At 44.2% G+C, this 20,051-nt stretch overlaps 3 protein-coding genes across 3 annotated transcripts in view; 2 read left to right on the top strand and 1 right to left on the bottom strand.

Annotated features, from left to right (window-relative positions):
• spast (spastin) overlaps nucleotides 1–6,855 on the top strand; it is a 10,973-nt gene extending 4,118 nt beyond the window's left edge. Inside the window, exons 5-17 of the mRNA XM_053335295.1 lie at nucleotides 227–297; nucleotides 537–658; nucleotides 1,834–1,927; nucleotides 2,039–2,113; nucleotides 2,980–3,051; nucleotides 3,162–3,237; nucleotides 3,701–3,792; nucleotides 4,192–4,271; nucleotides 4,443–4,485; nucleotides 4,998–5,077; nucleotides 5,198–5,268; nucleotides 5,535–5,575; nucleotides 6,713–6,855. Of these exons, the coding sequence (XP_053191270.1) occupies nucleotides 227–297; nucleotides 537–658; nucleotides 1,834–1,927; nucleotides 2,039–2,113; nucleotides 2,980–3,051; nucleotides 3,162–3,237; nucleotides 3,701–3,792; nucleotides 4,192–4,271; nucleotides 4,443–4,485; nucleotides 4,998–5,077; nucleotides 5,198–5,268; nucleotides 5,535–5,575; nucleotides 6,713–6,838 (1,043 nt within the window). The 3' untranslated portion in view covers nucleotides 6,839–6,855. The remainder of the gene's footprint in view (nucleotides 1–226; nucleotides 298–536; nucleotides 659–1,833; nucleotides 1,928–2,038; nucleotides 2,114–2,979; nucleotides 3,052–3,161; nucleotides 3,238–3,700; nucleotides 3,793–4,191; nucleotides 4,272–4,442; nucleotides 4,486–4,997; nucleotides 5,078–5,197; nucleotides 5,269–5,534; nucleotides 5,576–6,712) is intronic.
• The window catches only part of LOC128377823 (NACHT, LRR and PYD domains-containing protein 12-like), a 419,396-nt gene that overhangs the window by 314,980 nt on the left and 84,365 nt on the right, over nucleotides 1–20,051 (bottom strand). The gene's annotated exons all lie outside the window — the stretch shown is intronic.
• LOC128377918 (NACHT, LRR and PYD domains-containing protein 12-like) lies at nucleotides 9,643–18,973 on the top strand. Its single transcript, XM_053337604.1, has 6 exons — nucleotides 9,643–9,916; nucleotides 13,931–15,779; nucleotides 16,000–16,173; nucleotides 16,916–17,089; nucleotides 17,890–17,936; nucleotides 18,405–18,973. The coding sequence occupies exons 1-6, from the start codon at nucleotides 9,643–9,645 to the stop codon at nucleotides 18,971–18,973; spliced, it is 3,087 nt and encodes a 1,028-aa protein (XP_053193579.1).

The following is a 20,051-nucleotide window of genomic DNA, read 5'->3' as shown; positions in this document are numbered from 1 at the left end:
GAATAAGGAAAGTGGGCCGGATCTGGCCCACGGGCCTCATGTTTGACATCCCTGCCCTCAACCCTGACCCAGCACACTGCTTACTGTGTGTGTGTGTGTGTGTGTGTGTGTGTGTGTGTGTGTGTGTGTGTGTGGTCAGCAGGTGTTGCTGTCTCCAGGAAGAAAGAGTCCGTCCCGTCCGGCCGACCGAAGCTCACAAAGACGTCGTGTTCTTCGTCTTCCTCAGCGAATCTTCATCGTCCATCTAACCTGAACACCAGCTCACACCGACACACACACACACACAGCAACCTGAAGGTGAGCGCACACACACACACACACACACACACACACACACACACACACACACACACACACACACACACACACACACACACACACACACACACAGTAATCTGAAGGTGAGTTTATAACAGAGACGCTGCTCTGTGGAAGGCTCTGATTGGTTTTCAGCGTGTGTGTTGCTCTGTATAATGTGTGTGTGTGTGTGTGTGTGTGTGTGTGTGTATAATGTGTGTGTGTGTCTCTTCCTGCAGGGTCGACCCGCTCGTCATGGCGGTAAACTCGGCTCCCCGTCGTCGACACAACGAGAGAAGAAAGAGACGAAGAACGTCGATAAGAAGCTGGCCGGCCTCATCCTCAACGAGATCGTCGACAGGTGAGAGGCAACGACCAATCAGATCCATCGTTACAAACTCTTATTTTAATACCTGAGACACTGAATAAATATATTACTGAGTGATGATTAAGCTGGTATCTGTTTCATGATGTCAAAGCTCAATTAAACTTAGTGTCATTAAAACTGAGCTGTGACCTCCATGATGTCTTGCTGCAAAGAGTCACTGAGCTGTGACCTCCATGATGTCTTGCTGCAAAGAGTCACTGAGCTGTAGTCTAGTATTCAGGTTCATTAACAGCTTTCAGCCACTAGGAGGAGCTCTAAGCTTCAGAGTGAATGTTTCCTGCTGCCCTCGGCTAGTTAGGAAGTTAGCCTGCTAGCTAGCTGACTGGAGGGAACATGATGCAGACGAAGACACACTAAAGTCCAGCGTGGTTTAAAAGCTTCCAGAAAGTAAAGGATAATGTTGTCAGGGGTGAAATATGTGGAGCAGAGTTCAGCTACGGTGGCTTCACATGGACAAAAAGCTGCTGTCACAGGGTTCCACACGACAGCATCAAGAGATTAAACCAAGAGACGAGTTATTAAACCTGAATATTAACAGATTAACTTCCTGAAGATGATCTTAGTGATGGACTCCACCCACTTCTTCATGGCCTTACCTGGCGGAGTCATCAGAGAGGTTAGAGACAGTCTGAGAGCTGGAACCTTTATATCTGACACACAGCTGTTCTGTAGGGACGTTAAACCTGAATCATGGTTGGTGGACTAACTGTGACCTCCATGATGTCACTGAGCTGTAGTCTAGTATTCAGGTTCATTAGCAGCTACTTTCAGCCACTAGGAGGAGCTCTAAGCTTCAGAGTGAATGTTTCCTGCTGCCCTCGGCTACTTTGACTCGGTAGTAAGTTAGCCTGCTAGCTAGCTGACTGGTAGTAAGTTAGCCTGCTAGCTAGCTGACTGGTAGTAAGTTAGCCTGCTAGCTAGCTGACTCGGTAGTAAGTTAGCCTGCTAGCTAGCTGACTCGGTAGTAAGTTAGCCTGCTAGCTAGCTGACTGGAGGGAACATGATGCAGATGAAGACACACTAAAGTCCAGCGTGGTTTAAAAGCTTCCAGAAAGTAAAGGTAAAGCTTGTTGTTTGTTGTGTATATGTGTGTGTGTGTGTGTGTGTGTGTGTGTGTGTGTGTGTGTGTGTGTGTGTGTGTGTTTCAGTGGCTCGTCAGTTCGGTTTGAAGACGTTGCCGGTCAGGATTTAGCGAAGCAGGCGCTGCAGGAGATCGTCATCCTGCCGGCGCTGCGGCCGGAGGTGAGTGATGATGTCATCACTGTGACTGTTTTACCGCCTTCAGAATAAAGTGACGTTTTCTTTCTTCTTCTGCATTTTTATTGTCAGTCAGCAGATTTTCTTCTTCTGCAGCTGTTTACAGGCCTGCGCGCTCCAGCCAGAGGACTTCTTCTGTTCGGTCCTCCCGGTAACGGCAAGACGATGCTGGTGAGTCTCAACAACTGATCAGGAACATTTCTACTCAGCTGGTTTATTTCAGCTTGTGGTGGAGAATGAATGAATGAACTTTTACTCACAATAAAAAAAAGAGTTTATCATTAAACCGAACGTATTAGACTGAAGTTTGAATAATAAATCAGAGTCGCTGAGCTTCATGACAAGACATTTTTATTTAATAAGGTTTTAAATGGAATCAGTAACTTTGAGCTCACAGTTTATGTCATAGGCAGGAAGTCGGCACAGGGGACAGTTTACATTAAATCACATTATTTTTACTTTTATGGCAATTTATCACAATTTCTGCAATTTTATAAAAAGAGAACCTAAAACTGCAGCAAGTGTTTCAGTCACTAAAATTAAAGTGAGGATGCTTTGAATAGTTTTATTGATCAGTTAATTTGATGTAAAGTTGATTAAACAGCAGAAAGTAAATCAGAATATCAGTGAGAAGCTTTTTCAGGTACTCGACAGGTTGGTTGTTTTTCCTCCATCTTTGGAGAAGAAGCTACAGTTCTTCTTCTTCTTCTTCTTCTTCTTCTTCTTCTTCTTCTTCTTCTTCTTCTTCTTCTTCTTCTTCTTCTTCTTCTTCTTCTTCTTCTTCTTCTTCTTCTTCTTCTTCTTCTTGGAGCCTCAGCTGCTTCTGTCTCTTCATGTTAATCCCAGACTGACTGCTTGTTCTTCTCGTAGATGAAGATTGTTCTTTATGACTCTGGCTGCATGTTTGGACTCGTTGTCATGATGCAGAATATAAATCTAAACTAAGAATCTAAACATAGTGAGCTGCATGTGTGACGAAATGAGTCGAACTGTAAACACTCAAAGTTTTCTTTTGTTTTTTTAAAAATCGTTTTCAGGCGAAAGCCGTCGCAGCCGAGTCCAACTCCACCTTCTTCAACATCAGCGCCGCCAGCTTAACTTCCAAATACGTAAGAAGCCTCGTATCTGCTGCATGTGGAAGCTGAACATGTTTCACTGTCTCGATGAATCCTGAAACAAAGATCCAGTTAAACATGGAGGAATGTTTGTCTGTGTGCAGGTGGGAGAAGGAGAGAAGCTGGTCCGAGCTCTGTTCTCTGTCGCCAGAGAGCTGCAGCCCTCCATCATCTTCATCGGTAACTCTCACTTTACATCGCTGGGTCTCAAACTGTGGGGAGAGGCCCTCTGAGAGGCCACAGAGTCACTGAGGAGGGTCTCAAACCGTGGGGAGAGGCCCTCTGAGAGGCCACAGAGTCACTGAGGAGGGTCTCAAACTGTGGGGAGAGGCCCTCTGAGAGGCCACAGAGTCACTGAGGAGGGTCTCAAACTGTGGGGAGAGGCCCTCTGAGAGGCCACAGAGTCACTGAGGAGGGTCTCAAACCGTGGGGAGAGGCCCTCTGAGAGGCCACAGAGTCACTGAGGAGGGTCTCAAAGATTAGAGGAGCCAATAAGAGTCGTAGTCAGGCAGACGATGAGTTTCATTATGTTTAAGAACCAGGAGCATCGACCCTTCGTGTGTGTGTGTGTGTGTGTGTGTGTGTGTGTGTGTGTGTGTGTGTGTGTGTGTGTGTGTGTGTGTGTGTGTGTGTGTGTGTCCAGATGAGGTGGACAGTCTGCTGTGTGAACGCCGGGAGGGCGAACATGACGCCAGCCGTCGCCTCAAGACTGAATTCCTGATCGAGTTTGACGGGGTAACAAATTACTGCATGAAACCTTTTAACACTCAAACACGTCACATGACTACAAGACTGAAAAACAGCTTCTTCCCCCAAGCTGCCTGAGCCCCTCATACACACACACACACACACACACACACACACACACACACACACACACACACACACACACTGATTGTTGCCCTTATAGATTGTTATAAATTGTTGTATTTATGTCTTCAGTTGTTTTTAATTGTGTTAAATGTTGTTATGGCTACCGTTATATTGTGTGTGTGTGTGTGTGTCTGTGTGTGCGTGTGTGCGTGTGTGTGTGTGTGTGTGTGTGTGTGTGTGTGTGTGTGTGTGTGTGTCTGTGTGTGTCTGTGTCTGTGTGTGTGTGTGTGTGTATGTGTGTGTGTGTGTGTGTGTGTGCAGGTGCAGTCAGGAGGTGATGATCGGGTTTTGGTGATGGGAGCCACCAACAGACCTCAGGAGCTGGACGAAGCTGTTCTCAGGTCAGATCTGTTCATTATTCTTTATGTATTTATGTATTTATCCTCTCTGACTGTATACTGAGCTGCAGACTGAGGAAGCAGCAGCAGAGTCTTCAGTGTGTGCTGTAGTTGTGTTGTTGGGCCTGTAGGTGGCAGCGCTGCTCACTGAGCTTTGTTCTTTGTGTGTTTCAGACGTTTCTCTAAGCGTGTGTACGTGGCGCTGCCGGTGGAACAGGTGAGTCAGCTTCATCACGTCATGAAGCTCAGATCAGCTTCATCACGTCAGACATGAAGCTCAGATCAGCTTCATCACGTCAGACATGAAGCTCAGATCAGCTTCATCACGTCATGAAGCTCAGATCAGCTTCATCACATCAGACATGAAGCTCAGATCAGCTTCATCACGTCAGACATGAAGCTCAGATCAGCTTCATCACGTCAGACATGAAGCTCAGATCAGCTTCATCACGTCATGAAGCTCAGATCAGCTTCAACACGTCAGACATGAAGCTCAGATCAGCTTCATCATCAGACATGAAGCTCAGATCAGCTTCATCATCAGACATGAAGCTCAGATCAGCTTCATCACATCAGACATGAAGCTCAGATCAGCTTCATCACATCATGAAGCTCAGATCAGCTTCATCACGTCAGACATGAAGCTCAGATCAGCTTCATCACGTCAGACATGAAGCTCAGAGGTTTGTAGACGGACTGACTGAGGTCTGATTCTGCTTCTGTCCTCAGACTCGCTTCAAGCTGCTGAAGAACCTTTTGGGGAAACACGGAAACCCGCTGAGCCACAGAGAGCTGAGCCAGCTGGCCAGGTCAGATAAAGATGCATTTCTGTGGAGAAGGTGGATTTGGTTGCTTTTTATTTATTGCTGCGGATTAACGATGTGAAAATAATCACATGACCTGACTCTCCTCTCCTCTGATTGGTTTAGAATGACGGACGGCTACTCTGGCAGCGACCTCACCTCATTGGCTAAAGACGCTTCCTTGGGACCAATCAGAGGTGAGACTTTAGACTTCAGACTTCAGTAATAAACACACAAACTATAAATCAGTGAATTATTCATTATTCTACGCAGCAGTCTGGTTCTTATGTTTAGGTGAGGATGTTTTTTCTTCCAGATTATAACTCTCTGTAGTCTCTCCTGGTTTTTATGATTTGAGTTTTTTTTGTCATTTTTGAGTTTAAACATGTTTTTCTTCAGTTTTATGAGCAGCTTCACTTTGTTGTTCTGATGCTTGATGGATGTCTTGTGTTTGCTGTTGCAGAGTTGTGTCCGGACCAGGTGAGGAACATGGAGGCCAGCGAGGTGAGTTCAGTTATCAATCAATCAATCAATCAATCAATCAATCACTGATCAATACTGGTAGAAGTAAAAACACTGTGTCCTGATCTGGAAGGAAAGTTAAAACATGACTAATGGAAAGCTTGGATATGTGTTCATTCTGTCTTTATGATATAATATATTTAGATATTTGATGATAGTGAAGCAGATTATAGTTTAGTTTTACGGTCTGATAAAATTAGGGCTGTCAAACGATTCATTTTTTAAATCGAGATTAATCGCAGAGTTTCCATAGTTAATCACGATTAATGGCGTTTTGATTTGCATGTTTAAAATCCTGTTATTTTCCATTTGAAGGCAGTTTTAAGCCCATAATGTAAAGCATTTCTTACCAGAGTGTCTTAACTGGGAATCAATCACGGCTCTGCTGCGACTCCCACACTCCAAAATGGTCCTTTGGTGGAGCTGAGGCTGGCTTGGCTGCACCTGGGTGTTTAGCGTGGAGGTGCTAACTCAAACTCCACGTACTCCGGTGGTAGTTAAACTCCGTTTGACACAGGTTGCATTTTACTTTTGACTTGTCAACTGAAGCGTCTGGAAGTGTTTTAAAGTTAAACAAGCCGTTCAAAAGTCCAGTAGCTCTCTTACTTTCCATCAGCGCGGTAGGTTTACTGCAGGAGGCCACTTCAAAGCATAGCGCTACAGCTAGAGGAGCCGTCTACGGCGGAGTAGAAGGGACAAAAAGGCTTGCAACATTAAAATGAGATTTTAAAAAAATTAACGCGTCGGCGCGCAGGTGGTCGAGTGGTTAGAGCGCATGCCATATACGCAGTCGACCCCGGTTCGAATCCCGGCCGGAGGTCCTTTGCTGCATGTCACACCCCCTCTCTCTCCCATCTTAAAAAAAAAAAAAAATTTACACGTTATGGATTGCATTAATCTGATCACGATTAACGCGTTAACGTTAATTAGTCTGTAAACCACAGAACCCTTTGAGTCCACCCTAACCCTTCTTTCCTTCCTCCCTCCCTCCCTTCCTACATCCCTTCCTACCTCCCTTCCTTCCCTTCCTTCCTTCCTTCCTCCCTCCCTTCCTAACAGGGTCGGTATTAGTCTTTAAACCACAGAACCCTTTGAGTCCATCTTCTGTTTTCTTCACAGGTTCGAAACATTTGCTTGAGCGACTTCGTTGAGTCTCTGAAGAAGATCAAGAGGAGCGTCTGTCCGCAGACTCTGGAGCTTTACAGCCGCTGGAACAGAAACTACGGAGACACCACAGCTCTGTGAACTAAAAGACTTCCTCCAAATAAACCCTCCTTTTTAAGTGATGTGTGTTACTTTGCACGAATGTTTCTACAAAATAAAGAATAACTTCCTGTCATATCTGTTGCTTCTGATGTGTTGGGTAATGGATGATGGGTGTATGAATGTGTAAGATGAACAACCAAGGTCTGAGCTCTCATCACAGCCTTAATATGAATGAGAAAGACGAGTCACAATTAAGCTACAGGTGCTCCGAGTTACTGCAATCAGCCTCAGCTCTTCACCTACGAGGCAGAGATCCAACACAGCTGATCCACAGTTAGTTTACTGAGGCTCTGTGTAGATCTGTGTATCATCTGCATAACGGTGAAAAGAAATGTGTTTTTAGATAATGTGGCCTAACAGGAGCAAACAGATGGAGAAAAGGACTGGACAGTGAAAGATCTGTTGGATAAATATGAAGAAAACCAGTTTAAGAAAGTGGTCTAGAAACCCCCACACATTAATTTAACCTGTGAATAAGAAAAGAACGGTCAACTGGATCGAGGAGTGAAAGAACGGAACAGTTTCCTGAGTCAGCGACTCACCAACAATAAAGAAACACCTGAGTAGGCCTAGTGGCAGGAGCGGTGCAGTAAAAAACCAAAATGAGTCAGCGACTAAAAGGAGGTCATTAGTTATTTTCAGTGATGCCGTTTCTGTGAAGAGCTCTGAAACCTGATTGGAACTTTTCAAACATGCAGTTTTGAGCCATGTGGGTTACTAGTTGATTAAAAACTACTTATTCAAGTATTTCTGAAAGAAAATGAAGTTTGGAGTCTGGCCTGTGCTTATCAGGGAGGACTGAAGGAGCTATATTCTTGTGGCTGAACTTGTATTTGAAAGATTGGGGCCAATGGTGCCAACAACGTCTTTGAAGATTTTGGTGGGAATAATGCACAAACTGGGGCTACTGTCCGACTGACCAGATCACTAACTATGATCCCGAAGACTCGATGTGGAGACAAATGTTGAGTTTGGATTTGTTCAGTTGAAGCCGTGCTCCAGTGTTTGATGTGAACCAGCAGTCTGTGACAGCTGCAGTAACAGGATGTGGTCGTTGGACAGATGAGAAACTTTAATGTGTCAAAGTCACGACCACATTTCATGGGTGTAGCAACATAACACACTGATCTACTTTCAACCAATCAATGCTCTTTTTCTCTCATATCAGGAAATGTGAAGGTTTAGTTCCTGTCTGTAGTGTTCATTTCTTCATGTTCATGTCTCCGCCTCATAAACTCTCCACAGATTCACTAACCCTAACCCAGTCTGCAGAAGAATCTACAACCAACCAGACGTCAGCTGCTGCTTCTGTGAGTGTTAAATACATTTCTGTCTCTTCACTGTTTTAGGGAGCGGTCGACCTCATTCAAGCTAACCAACCTGTGTGACATGTCGTGGTGCAGTGTTGAGTCCTGTAGCATTAACTTCATTAACTCTGCAGAGACAGCACCAGACCTTGTGTATTATGACTCCAGATAGTGTGTGGATGTATGCGAGTGAATGGATCTATGAGTGTCTGTGATGGAGCGCTGGGATGTGTGACTGAACCTATATTTATGATGGAATGAATGTTTTGGTAGGTTGCCATGGTGATGTGGAGAGGGTGATGGGAGGCGATGCGATGCGAATGCCTGTGTGAATGCTTTGATGGGGCGGGGGGGGGGGGGGTTGTATGGCGGCACATGCGTAGGATCATCCAATGTCAGTTTGTGTTTGTTCCACCACTGTCTTTTTACCGTACGTTTGTATTGCATGTTGTTTTTGTTTTGTTGTTTATGCAACACTTGTCCCTGTCTCTCTAATTCCTAATACCTAATAGTTTACAAATATTGCCGAATATGCTTTCTGGAAATCGTCTTAAAACTTTTAATGAAGAAAACAGAATTATCAGACTGTGTGCCATCTTCCACAAACAATCTGACAGTCTTCCTCAGAGAGGGAGGAGGAGAGAGGAACTCAGTACATCATGGGAGTCCCCTGGCAGTCTAAGCCTATAGCAGCATAAGCTTAGAGCTCAAATAGCCCTAACGACAAGCTTGTTGTCTCAACGTCTCAGTTAATGCGTCTGTCTCAGAGACCACAGGAGAAAGACTGTTGGACATTAGACGTTAAACATCAATTAATTATATTTCATAAAATAACTTTGTAATAAAACATGCGTATTAGTATTCTGTGTCTTGTGGTTGTACCATTTACTGTATGTGGGTTAGTTTGCTGTAAATATGAACACTTCCTGTTTGAGGGCGCTGGCTGAATGAGTGCGTTTGTAGGTCATTCAAGTTTTGGTAAGCAGGTGACGTGATGTAGCTGTCTGATTGGTTGCTTCTTGATTTTGCACAGGGAAGCAGCTGTCTGCACCCTGAACACACCCAAACCCGCAGGTTTCTGGGTCATCAGTGAGGTGTGTACGCAGATGGAGAGCTAATATTACGAATGTTACAAACGTCAGTCCTATACAGTCGTCTTTTTGATTAAATATTGCTTCGTGTGGGTTTGATATACACGTTTTAATATTGTTGATAATAAACCCACCTGTACATTACATGTGTGATATATTTATGATTTTCCAGGGTTTCTGGAAGATGATGTTTGGACTCAAACAGAAAAAACTCAGCAACAGAGCAGGTAAGATTTTTTTTAATTACTTTTTTGATTCAAAGCAGAGGTCGATAACAAGTCAGCAGAATCCAAAAGGGAAGCATCAGGATCAGAGACTTAAACACAATGACCATGGAGAAGTCTTTTATGTTGAAAATATTCTATGATTTTATCAGGGAGCGATGATGACGAAGGTGGACCTGCTGAACACTCTGGACGATTTGAAAAATGAGGAATTTAAGCACTTCAAGTGGTGTCTGCAGGAGCCTGATATTCTGGAAGAGCACCAAACCATCAAAGCCTCCTGGCTGGAGAATGCAGAGAGACGACACACCGTGGATCTGATGGTGCAGACCTACCAACTTCCTGGAGCTGTGGAGGTCACCAAGAAGCTTTTAAAGACGATCAACAGGAATGATCTGCTGCAGAGTTTACCAGACATCAGCTCAGGACCAGAAGGTCAGTCACAGGAAGACAGAAACATGATGTCACTGCAGGGTGAGAGCTGCATTTAGATACTGAAACAAGATATTAACCTGTTCACACAAGATGCATCTCTCACATCCAGACTGTGGAGGTCACACAGAAATGTTACATTCATGTTATTTATTAGTTTTAATGCTGAAGAACTTCCACATTCACACAGACCTCCATCTGTCCACCATGATTAACACATCTCTGCTTTCACTGTCAGTGGAAAAGTCTTCACTTCTTCTCTGATAGAGCAGGAATTGATGGGAGCAGTGAGCCATAGGATTCATCTATATGTATAGATTTAATTTTTTTTTTTGCAGAACTTTTTTCCTTTCACACTCCTCCTCGTCCTCCTCGTCCTCCTCGTTCTCCTCGTCCTCATCATGCTTACCTCGGTGATGACGGCAGACAGATTGAAGGTAAAGCTGCTGTATTCTCTGGTAAGAGAGAACACAACAGGTGCACCAGGTGAACCAGCCACCAAATTACCAAAAGAGTGCTCCCAGGCTTTAAGACACATTTGACTGCACTGCTTTATTCATGAAAACAGAGGCCCTAATCTCTCTTTCTCTGTACCTCAGTGGATGCCTATGATGTTGGGAACACCTTCGAGAACAGAAGTGCTTCCTCCTTTCACAACTATTCCCTTCCTCCTCGTCCTCCTCGTCCTCATCATGCTTACCTCGGTGTTGATGGCAGACAGATTGAAGGTAAAGCTGCTATATTCTTTGGTATGTGTGGAACACCTGAACTAAGCCACCAACTTACCAAAAGAGTGCTGCCAGGCCTTCAGACACACTTGACTGCACTGCTTTATTCATGAAAACAGAGGCCCTAATCTCTCTTTCTCTGTATCTCATTGGATATCTGTGATGTTGGGAACACCTTAGAGATCAGAAGAGCTTCCTCCTGTCACACTCTTCGTTGTTGTCCTCGTCCTCATCATGCGTACCTCGGTGGTGACGGCAGACAGGCTGAAGGTAAAGCTGCTGCTGGTTTGTGTGGAACACCTGAAAAACAAAGCTACAATCTGGGAATTTTAATTCTGTATTGACTCTTGATTCACAATCAACTCTCAACTGAATAAATAGAGGAGCATTATTAAGGCTCTTCCTCAAGTTCACTGTAGATCAAACCATTGAGTGGGATTCCACTGAAAGCCAATCTGAAACATCAGTGAGAGTGAAACTAAGGGGTGTTGATGAAGGCCACTGACTGTGTGACAGGAAATCAGTGATTTGCTTTCACGTGGAATCATCTTCCAGTCTTGTGAAATCAAAGAGTAATTTACTGACCAACATCACAGCTTCAGAGTTTGTTGTAAAAACATTTTCTTCACCCAGGTGATGATCTTTACAGCCACCTGAAGATGTCTGTTCCATTTGCAGTCTCTAGTTAGAGAGATGTCACTGTCAAGCCACAACTACGCACAGCAGACCTGCTGATTGACCAATACCAGGTGGTCTTTGACCGCAGATGGTTATTGTTCAGATCATTATGAAGTTAAATAAAATTGTCCACCATTATTCACAGAAATACTGAGAATACCAGTTGTTCAGCAGCTCCAGAAACATACATTTAATTTTAAGATATTTAATCAGGTGTATTTATGTGTGTATGTCACAGACAGCAAGCAGAAAAGCCCTGGATTAAAACAGGGTGAAAGTAGTGAATGTGATTGGACTTGACTGTCACAGCCTCTAACATGCCCACCTATAATGTGTGATAACGTATTCTTTCTGATCCTACCTTATATCCAAGCACCCAACAGGTGCACCAGGTGAAGCAGCCACCAAATTACCAAAAGAGTGCTGCCAGGCTTTAAGACACACTTGACTGCACTGCTTTATTAATGAAAACAGAGGCCTAATCTCTCTTTCTCTGTACCTCAGTGGATGTCTATGATGTTGGGAACACCTTAGAGAACAGAAGAGCTTCCTCCTTTCACACTTTTCATTGTTCTCCTCATCCTCATCCTCATCATGCTTACCTCGGTGGTGACGGCAGACAGACTGAAGGTAAAGCTGCTGTACTCTCTGGTAAGTGACACCTGAAAAACAAAGCTACATTCTGGGGAATTTTGGGAATCTTTGGGAATTTTAATTCTGTATTGACTCTTGATTCACAATCAACTCTCAACTGAATAAATAGAGGAGCATTATTAAGGCTCTTCCTCAAGTTCACTGTAGATCAAAGTTCCGGCTAGACCTTTCTGGACTCCTTGGGGGGGGGGGGGGGGGGGGGTGCTGGAAAGCACTCCTCCTGGGGATTCCCTCGTTCTGCTGGGGGACTTCAACACTCACGTTGGTAGCGACAGTGAGACCTGGAAGGGTGAGATTGGGAGGCACGGCCCCCGATCTGAACCCGAGGGGTGTTCTGTTGTTGGACTTCTGTGCTCGTCACAGATTGTCCATAACGAACACCATGTTCAAGAATAAGGGGGTCCATATGTGCACTTGGCACCAGGACACCCTAGGCCGCAGTTCCATGATTGACTTTGTAGTCGTGTCGTCGGACTTGCGGCCGCATGTCTTGGACACTCGGGTGAAGAGAGGGGCGGAGCTGTCAACTGATCACCACCTGGTGGTGAGTTGGCTCCGATGGTCGGGGAGGATGCCGGGCAGACCTGGCAGACCCAAACGCATTGTGAGGGTCTGCTGGGAACGTCTGGCAGAGTCTCCTGTCAGAGAGAGTTTCAACTCACACCTCCGGGAGAGCTTCGACCATGTACCGGGGGAGGCGGGGGACATTGAGTCCGAGTGGGCCATGTTCCGTGCCTCCATTGTCAAGGTGGCCGACTGGAGCTGTGGCCGCAAGGTGGTTGGTGCCTGTTGTGGTGGCAATCCCCGAACCTGCTGGTGGACACCGGCGGTGAGGGATGCCATCAAGCTGAAGAAGGAGTCCTATAGGACCTTATTGGCCTGTGGGACTCCGGAGGCAGCAGGCAGGTCATCATGCGTACCCCGGTGGTGACGGCAGACAGACTGAAGGTAAAGTTGCTGTATTCTCTGGTTTGTGTGGAACACCTGAAAGACAAAGCTAAACTTTTTAAGTGGGTGGATTTCTTTAAGGGATACATTAGAAAAGCAGTGCTGCCTGGATTATGCATTTTATCAACATAATAAGAAACTTCATGGTGATACTAAAAATCTGACCTATCATCATCATCATCATCATCATCATCATCATCATCAACGTCATCATGATTTTACGCATGTCGGATTATTATGAAGATGTGTTTCTGAGTTTTTGGTTGTCTGTCGCTCTGTGCTTTTCCTCCTGTGTTCCTGTGCTCCTCCTCAGCCTTCTCTACACACCTGTCTAGTATCAGCCTTCTCAGCCCTGCATTGCCGCCATTGTTTTTCCCAGCCAATCAGCTCCTTCTCTGTTCTCCTGTGTTATTACCTTATTCCAATGACCTGAGTTTCTACTGCCATCTCCCCACCTCCATCTCATGCCCTTGTTAGTGTTGTCTGTTCTGCTCAGTTTTACTTTTACTTTGTCTGCTCATCTGAACCTCATATAAAAAGTTATTCCTCATTTCCTGCCTGCCCTGCATCTGGGTCCACCTGCTCTGCTCCACTATTCATGACAGTGTCAGATTTTAAAGTGTGAGTATATATTGGTACTTCCTGGAGGCAGTAGTACCAGTACCAGATTTTACTACCTTGGAATCACAGCGCCAACTGTTTTATCTTTAATTGTGATAATACTGAAGTACAGAGTCGAAGTTTACATTATAAAATCCACTAGGAAAGTGTGCTTACATGTATGTGATTGGACAACATAGCACCATGGTGGATGACATTGAGTTGAGGCAAAAGTTGAGCACAGTTCAACAGTTCAATGACGACTGCAGTGCTTTGCCAAGCCCTCTGTGATGGCACACAGCATCAACACACTGACTTCATTCGAATGAATGAAAGGGCTGCATTTTCTCATGAGGATTAGTCTGGATGACCCCTAAATCTTTGTTTTTTCTATGTATGTTTGACACAGGTGTGATTCCAGTACCAGAACCACGACACATCTCATACTACCAAGACGGTCTTCAATCAAACCTCAATGACCGCTTTATGTGTGCACCACAGGGGTGGACTGCAGATAAGAAACATCTGGTTGATAGCTACACAGAGCTGTACATCACAGCAGGTGGTGATGTACACATCAACAGACAGCATGAGACCAGACAGATTGAGACAGCAAGAAAGCCAGCAGACACAGAGAAACCAATTCAATCCAGTGACATGTTCAAAGACCCTTCTGGAGAATATAAACCCATCAGAACAGTTCTGACCAATGGACTTGCAGGAATTGGAAAAACGTTCCTTGTACGTAAGTTTGTGTTGGACTGGGCTGAAGGACGAGCCAATCAAGATGTGCATCTCATTTTCCCCTTCACCTTCCGTCAGCTGAATCCACTGAAGGAGGAAAAGTTTAGTTTGGCAGAGCTCATTCATGAATGCATCCCAGAAACTAAAGACATCAAGGAAGAGGCTCTAAATCACATCTTTACAACTCTGCAGTCATCAGGAAACACCAACTTTGGCAAGAGTCCATTCAGACTTCTGTTTGTTTTGGACGGACTGGATGAGAGCCGCCTTCAACTGGACTTTAATGGAAAAGGCATTCGCTCCATTGATGTAACAAAGTCAACTAGAGTAGAAGTACTGCTGAGAAACCTCATCAATGGGAAACTACTACGCTCAGCTCGCATCTGGATAACCACACGACCTGCAGCAGCCAATCAGATCCCTCGAGACTTCGTTGACAGCATGACAGAGGTCAGAGGGTTCACTGACCCACAGAAGGAGGAGTACTTCATGAAGAGATTCAGAGATGAAGAGCAGGCCAGAACCATCATCTCCCACATCAAGATATCCCGAAGCCTCCACATCATGTGCCACATCCCAGTCTTCTGCTGGATCACTGCTACAGTTCTGGAGGATGTGTTGAAAAGCAGAGAGAGAGGAGAACTGCCCAAGACCCTGACTGAGATGTACATCTACTTCCTGGTGTTCCAGATTGATCGGACAAAAGACAAATATGGCCAAGAAAAGTGCGTTCAGCACATTAAGTCATTAGCAAAACTGGCTTTTCAGCAGCTGAAAAAGGGTAACCTGATCTTCTACGAGAAAGACCTGAGAGAGAGTGGCATTGATTTGAAAGAGGCATCTGTGTGCTCAGGAGTGTTCACAGAGATCTTTAAAGAGGAGCATGGGAAGAAGAAGGATGACAAAAAGATGTTCAGCTTTGTCCATCTGAGTGTTCAGGAGTTTCTTGCTGCTCTCCATGTGAAGATGTCACGCATCAACAGCAACAAAATCGTGATGCCTTTTCCACAAACAAAAGTCCAAAATATGGGACTACTTTTAAGGAAAGCCTCTACCAGGAAGATCCATAGGATTTACATCGACGAGGCCTTACAGAGTCCAAATGGACACCTGGACTTGTTCCTTCGCTTCCTCCTGGGTCTTTCACTGCAGACCAATCAGGATAAACTACAAGACCTGCTGATAAAGACAGAAGGTAGCTCAGAGACCAATCAGGAAACAGTCAAGTACATCAAGAAGAAGCTCAGTGAGAATGTGTCTGCAGAGAGAAGCATCAATCTGTTCCACTGTCTGAATGAACTGAATGATCGTTCTCTAGTGGAGGAGATCCAACAGTTCCTGAGATCAGGAAGTCTCTCCACAGATAAACTGTCTCCTGCTCAGTGGTCAGCTCTGGTCTTCATCTTACTGTCATCAGAAAAAGATCTGGACGTGTTTGACCTGAAGAAATACTCTGCTTCAGAGGAGGCTCTTCTGAGGCTGCTGCCAGTGGTCAAAGCCTCCAACAAAGCTCTGTAAGTAAAAAGATAACTGCAGATACTAAGGTGTTGGGTTGGGCTTAGCTATAAAAAAAACAATATTGTCACACAGAATGATCTCTTATTCTGTGATTCCAGCACACCTTGTGTAACAATGGCTTATTCTTCTCATTATACACTATAAACACCATAAAAGATTACTGAACTAAACAACTATGGGCAGGTAACTCATTAACTCACATTAACTCTCCCTCAGGCTGAGCGGCTGTAATCTGTCAGAGAGAAGCTGTGAACCCCTGTCATCAGTTCTCAGCTCCCAGCCCTCTAAACTGAGAGAGCTGGACCTGAGCAACAACGACCTGCGGGATTCAGGGGTGAAGTTTCTCTCTGCGGGACTGGAGAATCCAAACTGTACTCTCGAGACTCTCAGGTCAGGATTCAACCATTTCTTAAGAAGACAATAATTTTATTGTTGCTTTACGTGCAGGTTAACGGGTGATTGAGCCTTTGCTGTTAAAGCCGTCACACTCTGGAACTTACTGCCTACTGAAATCACACTAAATCTCTAGCTTCTTTTAAAACTCTTCTTAAAACCATACCATGCAAGTCAAAATAGTAAAAACCTTTTATACACAAGTAAGCTTGCTGTACTTTAGTGCAAGTTGTATTCATACTCATTTGTTGCTGTGGAATTGTGTGTTGAACAGGTAGGTCAGTAATAAAGTATTTTGCTGGTAGTAGCAGAGGATGGTTAACAAGTGTGTTGAGTATGTTGAATCCCATCAAACTGTGATGAAGTAAAGTCATAGGAATGTTGAAAAAATTAGGTTATGAACTTGCAAAAAAAAAAAAAGTGATTTGTTCCTTATAATTAATCAGTTTATATTAACAGTGGATTAAATGAAATTATGAAAGGGGGTACTCATTGATCCTGTTTTTTTTAAGCAGCAAGTCTTTTGTGAACTTGGAGAAGGCTTTTATAACCAGAGTGCGAGTTGTGTCTGTATTGTTGGCAAAAAGTAAGGTAGGTGGGTAGGCACTGGGCTCTGCCAGGGTCTTCCCTTGTCTCTGTAGCCAGGGGGCTTCATCACACCATGACGTCCAGCATGCAGCCGAGTGTGACGTACAAACTGTATTATTTGGAGAAAACACAATTATGTTTCTGCCTCCAGGCTGTCGGGCTGCCTGATCACAGAGGAAGGCTGTGCTTCTCTGATCTCAGCTCTGAGAGTCAACCCCTCCCATCTGAGAGAGCTGGACCTGAGCTACAATCATCCAGGAGACTCAGGAATTAAGCTGCTGTCTGGTGGTCTGGAAGATCCACGCTGGAAACTGGTCATTCTCAGGTATGAACTGACAACAAGAGTTCATATAATTTTTCTCTGTCATAGTGACAAGCTGAAGACTGTTGGTTCGGGTCAATTCCCTTTAGAGGTGTTCTGGACACATCTGGTAGGAAACCCCAGGGCAGACCTAATGGTTTCCTACCTTTCAAAATAACATACTTATTTCCTATAAAAGAATGACATTAGGTTTTCTTCTAAACACATGAAATAGGTCAATACATTTTTTTCTAAAAAATGTGTAAAAAGCATTTCCACCATTTAGATTTGCATTGTGGAGCTAGGCTTCACAAACTGTGTTACAAGATTTCTGTGTTCAGGATTTAGTGGTGATTAGCATAAACCCGCCCCTGCTGCTGTAGAGGTATAAATACATTCAGCAGACACTACTACTACTACAGTCTACAGTTAACCATTTAGCCTAGTTAGCCGCCGAGTTAGCCGCTGAGTTAGCGGCCGAGTTAGCCGCCAAGCTAGCTGTTGAGCTAGCAGCCGAGATAGCCGCCGAGGTAGCCGCCAAGCTAGCAGCCGTGTTGATTTTTACACAACTTTGAAGCCTGATTTCATATATGTGGCGATTTTTTTTTAATCATTCAAATTTGGCAGGGTGGTTAACAACACACTTTTCTGTGGTCAAACTCGGAACACATATTTATTCTTACTTTACACAGACTTTAAGTAAAACTGCTTTACTGGCTTGTAAATAAGGGCGTGTGTATGAACTGTGTTGTAATGCTGGATATGAGTGAAGATTTATGAAGATCATTGATCTCTAAAGGATCTTTCTGACTTTCTTATTTTAGGGTGGACAATTGTGGAAAGCAGAGGCTGAAACCTGGCCTGAGGAAGTGTAAGTGTTCACTTATAAACTGTGCTTTCATTAATCTTGCATGTTTTAACTCATACTACACATTTTAATATTCCTGCTCACACAAAGGCATTCTTACTTTTTGCAATGGTAGTATGAACAGATTGTACCCAAAAAAGAAAAGCTATGAAGCAGATGGTTTCAGTCAGTACTACAATTGTTTGTTTGCTTGTTAAAGACTACAGTGTTCAGCTGTTTTAAGAAATCACAGAGCCATGAGGAAAATTAAACTATATATCTGAGGAGTTTTTTTTATTTCTGAAAGTAGGAACAAGTGAGTTTAGTACTGAGAGAAAAAGACTGGTGAAGGAAGAAAGTATCGGACCAACATATTGTTGGTTTGAGGTTGCACATGAAATGTAAAGATGACAAGAATAGTTTAGAATAATAACAGTCAGTTGTGACTAAGTGATAAACTGCTGCTGTGTTGGGTGCTGTTCTCTCCATCAGATGCCTGTGAACTCAAACTGGACACAAACACAGCACACAAGGAGCTTGTACTGTCGGACAACAACAGGAAGGTGACAGCAGTGACAGAGGAGCACATCTATATGAACTATATGGACTGTCCAGATAGATTTGACGACTGGCTTCAGCTGAGGTGCAGAAATGGTCTGACTGGTCGCTGTTACTGGGAGGTTGAATGGGAAGGAGATGTCCTTCTGTCAGTGACTCACACAGGAATCCAAACGCAGAGAAACCGTGATGACGAAGGGTTTTCAAGACACGATCAGTCCTGGAATCTGTACTGCTCCCATGAAGGTTACTGTGTCTGTCACAATACCACAGAAGTATCAATCCCTCTTCCCTCCTCCTCCTCCTCCTCCTCCTCCTCCTCCTCTGTCTCTAACAGAGTAGCAGTGTATGTGGACTGTCCTGCTGGCACTCTGTCCTTCTACAGAGTCTCCTCTGACACACTGATCCACCTCCACACCTTCAACACCACATTCACTGAACGGCTTTACCCTGGGTTTGGGTTTGGCTCGTCTGGCTCTTCAGTGTCTCTGTGTTCACTGTAGGAGAAAGATTCTCCTTCTATGTATAGAAACACTCACACTGCTCATGAGCACACAGCGGGCTTCATGCAACAAAATGTTTATCTTTAAACTCTCTGACTTTTCTGTGAGGTTCGCTTACACGTGTTCCAAGTCGGATTCAACAAACTCTCACAACTGCTGGAACGTATTGTAAACATTGACTGTATAAGAATGATGGACACATCCAACATGATGTTAGTTGGTTTTTAGCGTCCTGTTTTCAAGCCTTGAGTTTGGCATTTTGACTCATCACCATTTAGGTTTTTTGGAGCCAGGTGTGATGAAAAGTGACCATATTTAGATACGAGTGTCCAGCAGCACCTCATGCATTGCTGTGGTAGCAACTTGTCAGTCACAGTGTAGCCACTCTCTAAAACATACGCTGCTTTATCATCTGTTTCATTAAAAATGGGGCAATAATTACAAAATGAATCATGCTGACGAAGACTACTACTGGCATGAAGGTGTGTAGGAGGTAATGACTCAGTCGCCCCTTGCTGGACATTAGAGAGAATGCAGATTTAAAGCACTTCTGCATTGGCTTAACTTATCGGACCTACAGCTATAACCTCTATAACCTGTTCAGCCTGATGAATGTCACCTGTTCATAACGAGGTGAATGTTTCTGACATCTGATCTGAAGTCTAATCAACCTGAAAATAAGGAAAAACATCCAAAACCAAAAACATCTGAACTGAACAGAATGATGAGATTCCCAAATATTCCACCCTTAGTGCGTGAGGTTGAATGATTCTAGTCAATGAGCTTTAACCACAGAGTCCCAAATGTGCCAAAACCCAAAACAAAGCAAATTACCAATGTTAATTTACACAATGTATAGAATTGACTCCTGCTGCCGTTTCTATGAATGATTATACCTGCCATACTGAAAGATGTAAGTGACTCCTCCTGTGTGTGTGGAGTGTTTAAAAGAGGAGTGCATCGGTATATATGCTAATCTATGCTAATAGCTATCTCCTTTCTCTCTCACTGGCTTTGAAGTTATGTGCAGGAATGCAGACTTCTTGCATCAGGAACAATTTGCTAGCAGCAGCTGAGA

This window comes from Scomber japonicus, chromosome 2, assembly GCF_027409825.1.
Source record: "Scomber japonicus isolate fScoJap1 chromosome 2, fScoJap1.pri, whole genome shotgun sequence".
NCBI classification, from domain to species: Eukaryota; Metazoa; Chordata; class Actinopteri; order Scombriformes; family Scombridae; genus Scomber; species Scomber japonicus.
Note: the sequence above shows the minus strand (reverse complement) of the source record. Positions and strands in the feature narration are given on the sequence as shown.